Source organism: Bufo gargarizans, chromosome 2 (assembly GCF_014858855.1).
Source record: "Bufo gargarizans isolate SCDJY-AF-19 chromosome 2, ASM1485885v1, whole genome shotgun sequence".
Taxonomy (NCBI): domain Eukaryota; kingdom Metazoa; phylum Chordata; class Amphibia; order Anura; family Bufonidae; genus Bufo; species Bufo gargarizans.
In genome coordinates, this window is record NC_058081.1 from 213,005,918 (window position 1) to 213,020,353 (window position 14,436).

Genomic DNA, 14,436 nt, shown 5'->3' on the forward strand with positions numbered 1-14,436 from the left:
TTTCATCTTTCACCTGCCTCCTGAGCTGTGATAGGGAGAGCTGAGACACTCCCCCTTAGCTGCAGCAGAAAAGACACTCCTCTTGAGCTGCCAGCTTGATATAAATCCAGCAGAGCAATGAACGGGGAAATATCTGGATCCATGTGAGGTACAGGGCTGGTTCTAGGTTTGTTAGAAAGAGATTGCCATGTACTTTTAATTTCTATTATTCATGGTATAACCCCTTTAATTTTGATGCTTTTGTGGTAAAAATTCTGGTCATAAGGAAAAAGATAGAACTGATTTATTGTGTCGGATGGTGGATGGATTGGATAACAAATCAAGTGGCATAGTGGGTATTTTTTTACATACTAGATAGGCTAGAAGTGATCAGATACAGTCAGGTCCATAAATATTGGGACATGGACACAATTCTAACATTTTGGCTCTATACACCACCACAATGGATTTGAAATGAAACGAGCAAGATGTGGTTTAACTGCAGACTGTCAGCTTTAATCTGAGGGTATTTTCATCTAAATCAGGCTCAACAATGTGTAGGGATTACAACAGTTTGCATATGTGCCTCCCACTTGTTAAGGGACCAAAAGTAGTGGGACAGAATAATAATCATAAATCAAACTTTCACTGTTTAATACTTGGTTGCATATCCTTTGCAGTCAATTACAGACTGAAGTCTGGAACGCATAGACATCGCCAGACGCTGGGTTTCATCCCTGGTGATGCTCTGCCAGGCCTCTACTGCAACTGTCTTCAGTTCCTGCTTGTTTTTGTGGCATTTTCCCTTCAGTTTTGTCTTCAGCAAGTGAAATGCATGCTCAATCGGATTCAGCTCAGGTGATTGACTTGGGCATTTGATAACATTCCACTTCTTTCCCTTAAAAACCTATTTGGTTGCTTTTGCAGTATGCTTTGGGTCATTGTCCATCTGCACTGTGAATGAGTTCCGAAGCATTTGGCTGTATATGAGCAGATAATATTGACCGAAACACTTCAGAATTCCTCCTGCTGCTTTTGTCAGCAGTCACATCATCAATAAATACAAGAGAACCAGTTCCATTGGCAGCCATACATGCCCAGGCCATGACACTACCACCACCATGCTTCACTGATGAGGTGGTATGCTTAGGATCATGAGCAGTTCCTTTTCTTCTTCATACTCTTCTGTTTCCATCACTCTGGTACAAGTTGATCTTGGTCTCATCTGTCCATAGGATGTTGTTCCAGAATTGTGAAGGCTTTTTTTGAGGCTCACCAATGGTTTACATCTTGTGGTGAACACTCTGTATTCACTCTGGTAAAGTCTTCTCTTGATTGTTGACTTTGACCCACATACACCTACCTCCTGGAGAGTGTTATTGATCTGGCCAACTGTTGTGAAGGGTGTTTTCTTCACCAGGGAAATAATTCTTTGGTCATCCACCACAGTTGTTTTCTGTGGTCTTCCTGGTCTTTTGGTGTTGCGGAGCTCACCGCTGCGTTCCTTCTTTTTAAGAATGTTCCAAATAGTTGTTTAGGCCACGCCTAATGTTTTTGCTATCTCTCTGATGTTTTTTTTTTTTTCAGCCTAATGATGGCTTGCTTCACTGATAGTGACAGCTCTTTGGATCTCCTCTTGAGAGTTGACAGCAACAGATTCCAAATGCAAATAGCACACTTGAAGTGAACTCTGGACCTTTTAGCTGCTCATTGTAATTGGGATAATGAGGGAATAACACACACCTGGCAATGGAACAGCTGAGAAGCCGATTGTCCCATTACTTTTGGTCACTGTTGTAATTGGAAGGCACATATGCAAGCTGTTGTAATTCCGACACCGTTCACCTGATTTGGATGCAAATACCCTCAAATTAAAGCTGACGGTCTGCAGATAAAGCACATCTTGTCCGTTTCATTTCAAATCCATTGTTGTGGTGTATAGAGCCAAACATGTTAGAATCGTGTCGGTGTCCCAATATTTATGGACCTGACTGTATCTTCTAATATATAGAAATTTGAAAGGTGCCGGCTTATGTAACATATGCTAGATTATGCAATGGATGCTGTTTTCTGTAAACTAAATAAAGTGCATATTGGCAAGATTTTTGGCTGGAAGATAACACAAAATAAAGGCGGATGAACCAAATCCCCTTGTTCCTCTGAAAGCTATTTAATGTATGACTGTTGGAGGGTTGCCATTTACCTGAGGAAGAAAACCACAGTTTCTGAAAGAGGACCTTTCAGGGGTCCGGACATTATGATATAACTAGTGTATTCTGTGGGGCATACTTAGGCCTCATGCACACGACCGTTGTGTGCATCTGTGGCCGTTGTGCCATTTTCCGTTTTTTTTCGCGGACCCATTGACTTTCAATGGGTCCGTGGAAAAATCAGAAAATGCACCGTTTTGCAGCCGAGACCGTGATCCGTGTATCCTGTCCGTCAAAAAAATATGACCTGTCCTATTTTTTTGACGGACAACGGTTCACGGACCCATTCAAGTCAATGGGTCCGTGAAAGAACACGGATGCACACAAGATTGGCATCCGTGTCCGTAGGTTGCTTTCATACAGACGGATCCGAAGATCCGTCTGCATAAAAGCTTTTTCAGATCTAAGTTTTCACTTCGTGAAAACTCATATCCGACAGTATATTCTAACACAGAGGCGTTCCCATGGTGATGGGGACGCTTCTAGTTAGAATACACTACAAACTGTGTACAAGACTGCCCCCTGCTGCCTGGCAGCACCCAATCTCTTACAGGGGACCGTGATCAGCACATTTAACCCCTTCAGGTGCGGCACCTACTGGTAAGTGACAGCAATGCGCCGCACAGACCTGTCACTTACCAGTAGGAGGAGCTCCCGGCCGGACACAGACATCGCAGCTCCCAGGTAAGTATGAATCTTTTACTATTGTACTATTGCTAAGTAACCATGGCAACCAGGGCTGCAGTAGCGTCCTGGTTGCCATGGTTACCGATCAGAGCCCCAGCGATTAAACTGGGACTCCGATCGGAACTCCGCTGCCACCAATGATGGGGGGGAGATGGGGGGCGCACACTGTGCCACCAACGAATAATTATTACAATACAGGGAGAAAGGGGGGGCGATGGGGGGTGCACACTGTGCCACCAACAAATAATTATTACAATACAGGGAGGAAGGGGGGGCCGATGGGGGGCGCACACTGTGCCACCAACGAATAATTATTACAATACAGGGAGGAAGGGGGGGGCCGATGGGGGGGGCACACTGTGCCACCAACGAATAACTATTACAATACAGGGAGGAAGGGGGGGCCGATGGGGGGCGCACACTGTGCCACCAACGAATAATTATTACAATACAGGGAGGAAGGGGGGGGCGGGGGGGGGGGGGGGCGCACACTGTGCCACCAACAAATTATTACAATAAAGGGAGGGAGGGGGGGGCCGCACTGGCCACCAATGATATTCAAACTGGGGAGGGGGGGTCTGCCCCCTGCTGCCTGGCAGCCCTGATCTCTTACAGGGGGCAGTCATGTACACAGTTTGTAGTATATTCTAACTAGAAGCGTCCCCATCACCATGGGAACGCCTCTGTGTTAGAATATACTGTCGGAAATGAGTTTTCACGATGTAACTCATATCCGACAGTATATTCTAACATAGAGGCGTTCCCATGGTGATGGGGACGCTTCAAGTTAAAATATACCATCGGATTGGAGAAAACTCTGATCCGATGGTATAAAAGGGACTCCAGACTTTACATTGAAAGTCAATGGGGACTGATCCGTTTGAAATGGCACCATATTGTGTCAACGTCAAACTGATCCGTCCCCATTGACTTGCATTGTAATTCAGGACGGATCCGTTTGGCTCCGCACGGCCAGGCGGACACCAAAACGACTTTTTTTTTTATGTCCGTGGATCCTCCAAAAATCAGGGAAGACCCACGGACGAAAAAACGGTCACGGATCACGGACCTACGGACCCTGTTTCTGCGGACTGTGAAAAAATACTGTCGTGTGCATGAGGCCTTATGCTGTGAGCTGTCCAATCGCAGAGGAGAGCATCACAGCCAGGGAGAAGGTGTGCTTTTTTTTCTTCCTGGCTGTGATGAACTCCACTGCGATTGGACAGCTCACAGCCATGGAGAAGGAGACGCCCATTGAGAAACACGGCCATCTCCTCCTCCCTGTACGGATGGTATGAATTTACATAGCAGGCAGGAAACCAGAGGGAGGGGGCACAGCGGGTGAACAGAGCTGCGTATACAGAAAATAGTAAGCGCTGTAATATGCCATAAGTATGCCCCACAGAATCCACTAATTATATTATATTATATTATATTGTTCAGACCCGTGAAAGGTCCTCTTGAAATGTGCTGGAAGTTTGGCTGGCACCCATACAGGACTCATGACTGCTGGTTTCAGAGGACTGGTGGAAGCAACAGGCATCTCTACAGGCACTGCTACAACTGTGTGTTATATAATCTTTTTTGAACAATGCATTCTACTGTCAACCACATAAATTAAAGGGGTTCTCCAGCAATGATTTGAAATGGTCACCAGCAACCTGTCCTAGAATATGAGTAGGACTGGTTGCCTCCACCTGTAGAGCTTTCTATGGGGTTAATGGGGGGCCTCACTACACTGCTCTATAATAGATGGTAATGATCCTACAAATGATATGTTATCATGGTTGAGCAGCATGACAGGAAAACTTAGTCCTCATTTCGGCTTCCTTTTGATTAGCATCTTTTGAAGATAAGGCTGGTTTCACATGAGCGAGTGTCTTGCTCCGGACTCGCAGCGCAGCTCCCGTCCTGAACTTCCAGCACTGCCATAGCATTATATTTATTTATGATGCCATATAACCCTTAGAGGTCTGGAATGTATTGAATAACACTGACATAATGCTGTCAATGTTATCCAATACATTCCAGAACTGTAAGGGTTACATAGCATCATAAATCAATATAATGCTATGCGACCAAGGCAGTGCTGGGAGTTCAGGACGGGAGCTGCGTTACGAGTCCGGAGTGTGCACTCGATTGTGTGAAACCAGCCTAAAACGAATACTGGACATAATTTGGCAACCAGGACAAGTAGATATTATTCCTTACTACATGTTTGATATTCATATAGTGCTAGTGGAGTACAATCTATTTGGATCAGAGTATAGTATAGTGCCACTCTGTGGTGTCAGTAATGATAAGGGGGTTTGTTGCACAGTAGGCTTATGAGTTACTGAGTTACTGTATATATGTATGTTTTTACCTGTACTTTTTGGTATGTACCGTACTTCTGCTTCTGCACCCCCGACGGAGGTGTGAGATGCAGATAGTGGCTATGTAACGCTCTATAGTTCAGTATATGTTTTGTTCCATTTCATACTTTACCTTTTCTCCTTTGAAACCAGACAATCCTCTGCCCCCCTAAATAAAGACAAATTGTTGGTTTATACTTTAATTGCCATTGCATAGCCAAGTCTTTTCACTTCTGTTTTTATGTAAACAGTCTGAATCTGACTTTTAAATGTAGAAGATGGAATCACCACAATACATGCAGAGGTTATCTTATTCTTCTTTCTAATTCTAATACTACCAGGAAATTACTTTTAGCACATTGCAGGCCCTTATTTCCAGTGGACAGTAATGTTGATGCTACAGCCTACAAAGACATTTTAGAAGATTGCACGCTTCCAACTGCCTCCATACCGCCATCACCAACTTCACCCGCACCTACTGTGTCCTTCTCCCATACCATGTAGATTGTAAGACCTCACGGGCAGGGTCCTCTCTCCTTCTGTACCAGTTTGTAACTCGTCTTGTTCATGCTTATTGCAATTGTCTGTATTATGTATGTATACCTCTTATCATATGTACAGCGCTATGGAATGAATGAAATTCCATAAAGACATGCATTGACCAGTTTTGTGTGCCCAACCTCACCGTATACCTGGGCTGAACTGGAATTTATAATGAGGGGAATATTTGAAGTTAGTTTTGCTTGAGGCTGTATTGGAGTACTTTATGCTCACTTCTCAAATGTCACAGGTTGTCTGATAAATTAGTCTCACCCTTAGGCCTCATGCACATGGCCGTTGTTTAGGTCCACATCCGAGCCGCCGTTTTGGTGAACCCATTCATTTCAATGTAGCCGCAAAAGATGCGGACAGCACTCCGTGTGCTGTCCGCATCCGTGGCTCCCTTCTGCGGCCCCGCAAAAAAAATATAACATGTCCAATTCTTGTCCGCGATTTGCGGACAAGAATAGGCATTTATATTGCCGGAGCCCGTTCCGTTCCGCAAATTGCGGAAGGCAACACGGACGCCTTCCCTTTTTTGCAAATCCGCGGTTTGCGGACCGCAAAAAACGGCACGGTCGTGTGCATGAGGCCTTATGACTTAGGGCTCATGCACAGAAATATATTTTTTGTCCGCATCTGATCCGCATTTTTTGCAGATTGGATGCAGACCCATTTACTTCACACCGTGTACATGAGCTATAAAGCCTCATTTACACATCAGTTATTTGGTCAGTGATTTCCATCAGTGACTGTGAGCCAAAACCAGGACTGGAGCCTCCATAGACATAAGGTATAAGGGAAAGATCTGCAGTTTGCATGAGCCCTAAGTCATTAAACCTAACACTTTTGGATGGAAAAACTACTCCAGTTTTCCTACTCCACCATCCTACTAGAGTGAGATTACAACTTTTTTTGCAACTTTTTAAAAACTCTCAATCAATGATATATCTTGAACGAAACGCATTTACATAGCTAACCAAAACTGGAGTGAGTAGTATAATCATGCAAAAAGTAGCAAAAGTCCAATTTTGTTACTTTTTTAAGCCTGCATTAAATGCCTCATAAATAGAGTTGAGCGAACACCTGGATGTTCGGGTTCGAGAAGTTCGGCCGAACATCCCGGAAATGTTCGGGTTCGGGATCCGAACCCGATCCGAACTTCGTCCCGAACCCGAACCCCATTGAAGTCAATGGGGACCCGAACTTTTCGGCACTAAAAAGGCTGTAAAACAGCCCAGGAAAGAGCTAGAGGGCTGCAAAAGGCAGCAACATGTAGGTAAATCCCCTGCAAACAAATGTGGATAGGGAAATGAATTAAAATAAAAATTAAATAAATAAAAATTAACCAAAATCAATTGGAGAGAGGTTCCATAGCAGAGAATCTGGCTTCCCGTCACCCACCACTGGAACAGTCCATTCTCAGATATTTAGGCCCCGGCACCCAGGCAGAGGAGAGAGGTCCCGTAACAGAGAATCTGTCTTCATGTCAGCAGAGAATTAGTCTGCATGTCATAGCAGAGAATGAGGCTTCACGTCAGCCACCACTGCAACAGTCCATTGGCATATATTTAGGCCCAGCACACACACAGGCAGAGGAGAGAGGTCCCGTAACAGAGAATCTGGCTTCATGTCAGCAGAGAATCAGTCTGCATGTCATAGCAGAGAATCAGGCTTCACGTCAGCCACCACTGCAACAGTCCATTGTCATAAATTTAGGCCCAGCACCCAGGCAGAGGAGAGAGGTCCCGTAACAGACAATCTGGCTTCATGTCAGCAGAGAATTAGTCTGCATGTCATAGCAGAGAATCAGGCTTCATGTCAGCCACCACTGCAACAGTCCATTGGCATATATTTAGGCCTAGCACACAGGCAGAGGAGAGGTTCATTCAACTTTGGGTAGCATCGCAATATAATGGTAAAATGAAAATAAAAATAGGATTGAATGAGGAAGTGCCCTGGAGTCCAATAATATATGGTTATGGGGAGGTAGTTAATGTCTAATCTGGACAAGGGACGGACAGGTCCTGTGGGATCCATGCCTGGTTCATTTTTATGAACGTCAGCTTGTCCACATTGGCTGTAGACAGGCGGCTGCGTTTGTCTGTAATGACGCCCCCTGCCGTGCTGAATACACGTTCAGACAAAACGCTGGCTGCCGGGCAGGCCAGCACCTCCAAGGCATAAAAGGCTAGCTCTGGCCACGTGGACAATTTAGAGACCCAGAAGTTGAATGGGGCCGAACCATCAGTCAGTACGTGGAGGGGTGTGCACACGTACTGTTCCACCATGTTAGTGAAATGTTGCCTCCTGCTAACACGTTGCGTATCAGGTGGTGGTGCAGTTAGCTGTGGCGTGTTGACAAAAGTTTTCCACATCTCTGCCATGCTAACCCTGCCCTCAGAGGAGCTGGCCGTGACACAGCTGCCTTGGCGACCTCTTGCTCCTCCTCTGCCTTGGCCTTGGGCTTCCACTTGTTCCCCTGTGACATTTGGGAATGCTCTCAGTAGCGCGTCTACCAACGTGCGCTTGTACTCGCGCATCTTCCTATCACGCTCCAGTGCAGGAAGTAAGGTGGGCACATTGTCTTTGTAGCGTGGATCCAGCAGGGTGGCAACCCAGTAGTCCGCACAGGTTAAAATGTGGGCAACTCTGCTGTCGTTGCGCAGGCACTGCAGCATGTAGTCGCTCATGTGTGCCAGGCTGCCCAGGGGTAAGGACAAGCTGTCCTCTGTGGGAGGCGTATCGTCATCGTCCTGCCTTTCCCCCCAGCCACGCACCAGTGATGGACCCGAGCTGCGTTGGGTGCCACCCCGCTGTGACCATGCTTCATCCTCATCCTCCTCCACCTCCTCCTCATCCTCGTCCTCCTCGTCCTCCAGTAGTGGGCCCTGGCTGGCCACATTTGTACCTGGCCTCTGCTGTTGCAAAAAACCTCCCTCTGAGTCACTTCGAAGAGACTGGCCTGAAAGTGCTAAAAATGACCCCTCTTCCTCATCCTCCTCCTCCTCCTCCTGGGCCACCTCCTGTTCCATCATCGCCCTAAGTGTTTTCTCAAGGAGACATAGAAGTGGTATTGTAACGCTGATAACGGTGTCATCGCCACTGGCCATGTTGGTGGAGTACTCGAAACAGCGCAACAGGGCACACAGGTCTCGCATGGAGGCCCAGTCATTGGTGGTGAAGTGGTGCTGTTCTGTAGTGCGACTGACCCGTGCGTGCTGCAGCTGAAACTCCACTATGGCCTGCTGCTGCTCGCACAGTCTGTCCAGCATGTGCAAGGTGGAGTTCCACCTGGTGGGCACGTCGCATATGAGGCGGTGAGCGGGAAGGCCGAAGTTACGCTGTAGCGCAGACAGGCGAGCAGCGGCAGGATGTGAACGCCGGAAGCGCGAACAGACGGCCCGCACTTTATGCAGCAGCTCTGACATGTCGGGGTAGTTGTGAATGAACTTCTGCACCACCAAATTCAGCACATGCGCCAAGCAAGGGATGTGCGTCAAATTGGCTAGTCCCAGAGCTGCAACGAGATTTCGCCCATTATCACACACCACCAGGCCGGGCTTGAGGCTCACCGGCAGCAACCACTCGTCGGTCTGTTGTTCAATACCCCGCCACAACTCCTGTGCGGTGTGGGGCCTGTCCCCCAAACATATGAGTTTCAGAATGGCCTGCTGACGTTTACCCCGGGCTGTGCTGAAGTTGGTGGTGAAGGTGTGTGGCTGACTGGATGAGCAGGTGGAAGAAGAGGAGGAGGAAGCCGAGAAGGAGGAGGTGGCAACAGGAGGCAAAGAATGTTGCCCTGCGATCCTTGGCGGCGGCAGGACGTGCGCCAAACAGCTCTCCGCCTGGGGCCCAGCTGCCACTACATTTACCCAGTGTGCAGTTAGGGAGATATAGCGTCCCTGGCCGTGCTTACTGGTCCACGTATCTGTGGTTAGGTGGACCTTGCTACAGATGGCGTTGCGCAGTGCACACTTGATTTTATCGGATACTTGGTTGTGCAGGGAAGGCACGGCTCTCTTGGAGAAGTAGTGCCGGCTGGGAACAACATACTGTGGGACAGCAAGCGACATGAGCTGTTTGAAGCTGTCTGTGTCCACCAGCCTAAATGACAGCATTTCATAGGCCAGTAGTTTAGAAATGCTGGCATTCAGGGCCAGGGATCGAGGGTGGCTAGGTGGGAATTTACGCTTTCTATCAAATGTTTGTGAGATGGAGAGCTGAACGCTGGCGTGTGACATGGTTGAGACGCTTGGTGACGGAGGTGGTGGTGGTGGTGTTGGTGGTACATCCCCTGTTTGCTGGGCGGCAGGTGCCAACGTTCCTCCAGAGGCGGAGGAAGAGGCCGAGGCGGCAGCAGCAGAATAGGCCGAGGCGGCAGCAGCAGAAGAGGTAGCAGGGGGAGCCTGAGTGACTTCCTTGGTTTTAAGGTGTTTACTCCACTGCAGTTCATGCTTTGCATGCAGGTGCCTGGTCATGCAGGTTGTGCTCAGGTTCAGAACGTTAATGCCTCGCTTCAGGCTCTGATGGCACAGCGTGCAAACCACTCGGGTCTTGTCGTCAGCACATTGTTTGAAGAAGTGCCATGCCAGGGAACTCCTTGAAGCTGCCTTTGGGGTGCTCGGTCCCAGATGGCGGCGGTCAGTAGCAGGCGGAGTCTCTTGGCGGCGGGTGTTCTGCTTTTGCCCACTGCTCCCTCTTTTGCTACGCTGTTGGCTCGGTCTCACCACTGCCTCTTCCTCCAAACTGTGAAAGTCAGTGGCACGACCTTCATTCCATGTGGGGTCTAGGACCTCATCGTCCCCTGCATCGTCTTCCACCCAGTCTTGATCCCTGACCTCCTGTTCAGTCTGCACACTGCAGAAAGACGCAGCAGTTGGCACCTGTGTTTCGTCATCATCAGAGACATGCTGAGGTGGTATTCCCATGTCCTCATCATCAGGAAACATAAGTGGTTGTGCGTCAGTGCATTCTATGTCTTTCACCGCTGGGGAAGGGCTAGGTGGATGCCCTTGGGAAACCCTGCCAGCGGAGTCTTCAAACAGCATAAGAGACTGCTGCATAACTTGAGGCTGAGACAGTTTCCCTGGTATGCATGGGGGTGATGTGACAGACTGATGGGGTTGGTTTTCAGGCGCCATCTGTGCGCTTTCTGCAGAAGACTGGGTGGGAGATAATGTGAACGTGCTGGATCCACTGTCGGCCACCCAATTGACTAATGCCTGTACCTGCTCAGGCCTTACCATCCTTAGAACGGCATTGGGCCCCACCATATATCGCTGTAAATTCTGGCGGCTACTGGGACCTGAGGTAGTTGGTACACTAGGACGTGTGGATGTGGCAGAACGGCCACGTCCTCTCCCAGCACCAGAGGGTCCACTAACACCACCACGACCATGTCCACGTCCGCGTCCCTTACTAGATGTTTTTCTCATTGTTATGGTTCACCACAACAACAAATATATTATTTGGCCCAATGTATTGTATTCAAATTCAGCGGGATATAAATTTGAGGCCTAGTATTTAGGCGCTGGGTGACCGGTATGGATTTAGTGACAGAATTAGACTTGGAAATGCACAGAAGCGTGTGTGTGAAGTTATTCTGAATGACCCAATGTGCACCTTGAATATTATATACCCTTTTTGGGATAGATTTCAAATAGCTCTGATATAGCAGGAACCACTAAATTATGAAATTGCTAAATTGGGAATTGTACTTCAACCCAGAACAAAAAATGTGCTTTGACGGGCACTAAATAACTTTCCCAGCTACAACAGGACAGCGGTAACGAGAGATTTAGAGGGATTTAAATTTGAGGCCTAGTATTTAGGCGCTGGGTCACCGGTATGGATTTAGTGACAGAATTAGACTTGGAAATGCACAGAAGCGTGTGTGTGAAGTTATTCTGAATGACCCTATGTGCACCTTCAATATTATATACCCTTTTAGGGATAGATTTCAAATAGCTCTGATATAGCAGAAACCACTAAATTATGAAATTGCTAAATTGGGAATTGTACTTCAACCCAGAACAAAAAATGTGCTTTGACGGGCACTAAATAACTTTCCCAGCTACAACAGGACAGCGGTAACGAGAGATTTAGAGGGATTTAAATTTGAGGCCTAGTATTTAGGCGCTGGGTCACCGGTATGGATTTAGTGACAGAATTAGACTTGGAAATGCACAGAAGCGTGTGTGTGAAGTTATTCTGAATGACCCAATGTGCACCTTCAATATTATATACCCTTTTAGGGATAGATTTCAAATAGCTCTGATATAGCAGAAACCACTAAATTATGAAATTGCTAAATTGGGAATTGTACTTCAACCCAGAACAAAAAATGTGCTTTGACGGACACTAAATATCTTGCCCAGCAACAACAGTACAGCGGTAACGAGAGATTTAGAGGGATTTAAATTTGAGGCCTAGTATTTAGGCGCTGGGTGACAGGTATGGGTTTAGTGACAGAATTAGACTTGGAAATACACAGTAGCGGGTGTGTGTGAAGTTATTCTGAATGACCCAATGTGCACCTTCAATATTATATACCCTTTTTGGGATAGATTTCAAATAGCTCTGATATAGCAGGAACCACTAAATTATGAAATTGCTAAATTGGGAATTGTACTTCAACCCAGAACAAAAAATGTGCTTTGACGGACACTAAATATCTTGCCCAGCAACAACAGTACAGCGGTGGGTAACGAGAGATTTAGAGGGATTTAAATTTGAGGCCTAGTATTTAGGCGCTGGGTCACCGGTATGGATTTAGTGACAGAATTAGACTTGGAAATGCACAGAAGCGTGTGTGTGAAGTTATTCTGAATGACCCTATGTGCACCTTCAATATTATATACCCTTTTAGGGATAGATTTCAAATAGCTCTGATATAGCAGAAACCACTAAATTATGAAATTGCTAAATTGGGAATTGTACTTCAACCCAGAACAAAAAATGTGCTTTGACGGACACTAAATATCTTGCCCAGCAACAACAGTACAGCGGTGGGTAACGAGAGATTTAGAGGGATTTAAATTTGAGGCCTAGTATTTAGGCGCTGGGTCACCGGTATGGATTTAGTGACAGAATTAGACTTGGAAATGCACAGAAGCGTGTGTGTGAAGTTATTCTGAATGACCCAATGTGCACCTTCAATATTATATACCCTTTTAGGGATAGATTTCAAATAGCTCTGATATAGCAGAAACCACTAAATTATGAAATTGCTAAATTGGGAATTGTACTTCAACCCAGAACAAAAAATGTGCTTTGACGGACACTAAATATCTTGCCCAGCAACAACAGTACAGCGGTAACGAGAGATTTAGAGGGATTTAAATTTGAGGCCTAGTATTTAGGCGCTGGGTGACAGGTATGGGTTTAGTGACAGAATTAGACTTGGAAATACACAGTAGCGGGTGTGTGTGAAGTTATTCTGAATGACCCAATGTGCACCTTCAATATTATATACCCTTTTTGGGATAGATTTCAAATAGCTCTGATATAGCAGGAACCACTAAATTATGAAATTGCTAAATTGGGAATTGTACTTCAACCCAGAACAAAAAATGTGCTTTGACGGACACTAAATATCTTGCCCAGCAACAACAGTACAGCGGTGGGTAACGAGAGATTTAGAGGGATTTAAATTTGAGGCCTAGTATTTAGGCGCTGGGTCACCGGTATGGATTTAGTGACAGAATTAGACTTGGAAATGCACAGAAGCGTGTGTGTGAAGTTATTCTGAATGACCCTATGTGCACCTTCAATATTATATACCCTTTTAGGGATAGATTTCAAATAGCTCTGATATAGCAGAAACCACTAAATTATGAAATTGCTAAATTGGGAATTGTACTTCAACCCAGAACAAAAATGTGCTTTGACGGACACTAAATATCTTGCCCAGCAACAACAGTACAGCGGTGGGTAACGAGAGATTTAGAGGGATTTAAATTTGAGGCCTAGTATTTAGGCGCTGGGTCACCGGTATGGATTTAGTGACAGAATTAGACTTGGAAATGCACAGAAGCGTGTGTGTGAAGTTATTCTGAATGACCCAATGTGCACCTTCAATATTATATACCCTTTTAGGGATAGATTTCAAATAGCTCTGATATAGCAGAAACCACTAAATTATGAAATTGCTAAATTGGGAATTGTACTTCAACCCAGAACAAAAAATGTGCTTTGACGGACACTAAATATCTTGCCCAGCAACAACAGTACAGCGGTAACGAGAGATTTAGAGGGATTTAAATTTGAGGCCTAGTATTTAGGCGCTGGGTGACAGGTATGGGTTTAGTGACAGAATTAGACTTGGAAATACACAGTAGCGGGTGTGTGTGAAGTTATTCTGAATGACCCAATGTGCACCTTCAATATTATATACCCTTTTAGGGATAGATTCCAAATAGCTCTGATATAGCAGGAACCACTAAATTATGAAATTGCTAAATTGGGAATTGTACTTCAACCCAGAACAAAAAATGTGCTTTGACGGACACTAAATATCTTGCCCAGCAACAACAGTACAGCGGTAACGAGAGATTTAGAGGGATTTAAATTTGAGGCCTAGTATTTAGGCGCTGGGTGACAGGTATGGGTTTAGTGACAGAATTAGACTTGGAAATACACAGTAGCGGGTGTGTGTGAAGTTA

The 14,436-nt window shown here is 46.1% G+C and overlaps 1 protein-coding gene across 1 annotated transcript in view; it reads right to left on the reverse strand.

Annotated features, from left to right (window-relative positions):
* LOC122925784 (collagen alpha-1(VII) chain-like) overlaps window positions 1–14,436 on the reverse strand; it is a 556,601-nt gene that overhangs the window by 254,747 nt on the left and 287,418 nt on the right. Inside the window, 1 exon segment of the mRNA XM_044277135.1 lies at window positions 5,364–5,399. Within this exon segment, the coding sequence (XP_044133070.1) occupies window positions 5,364–5,399 (36 nt within the window).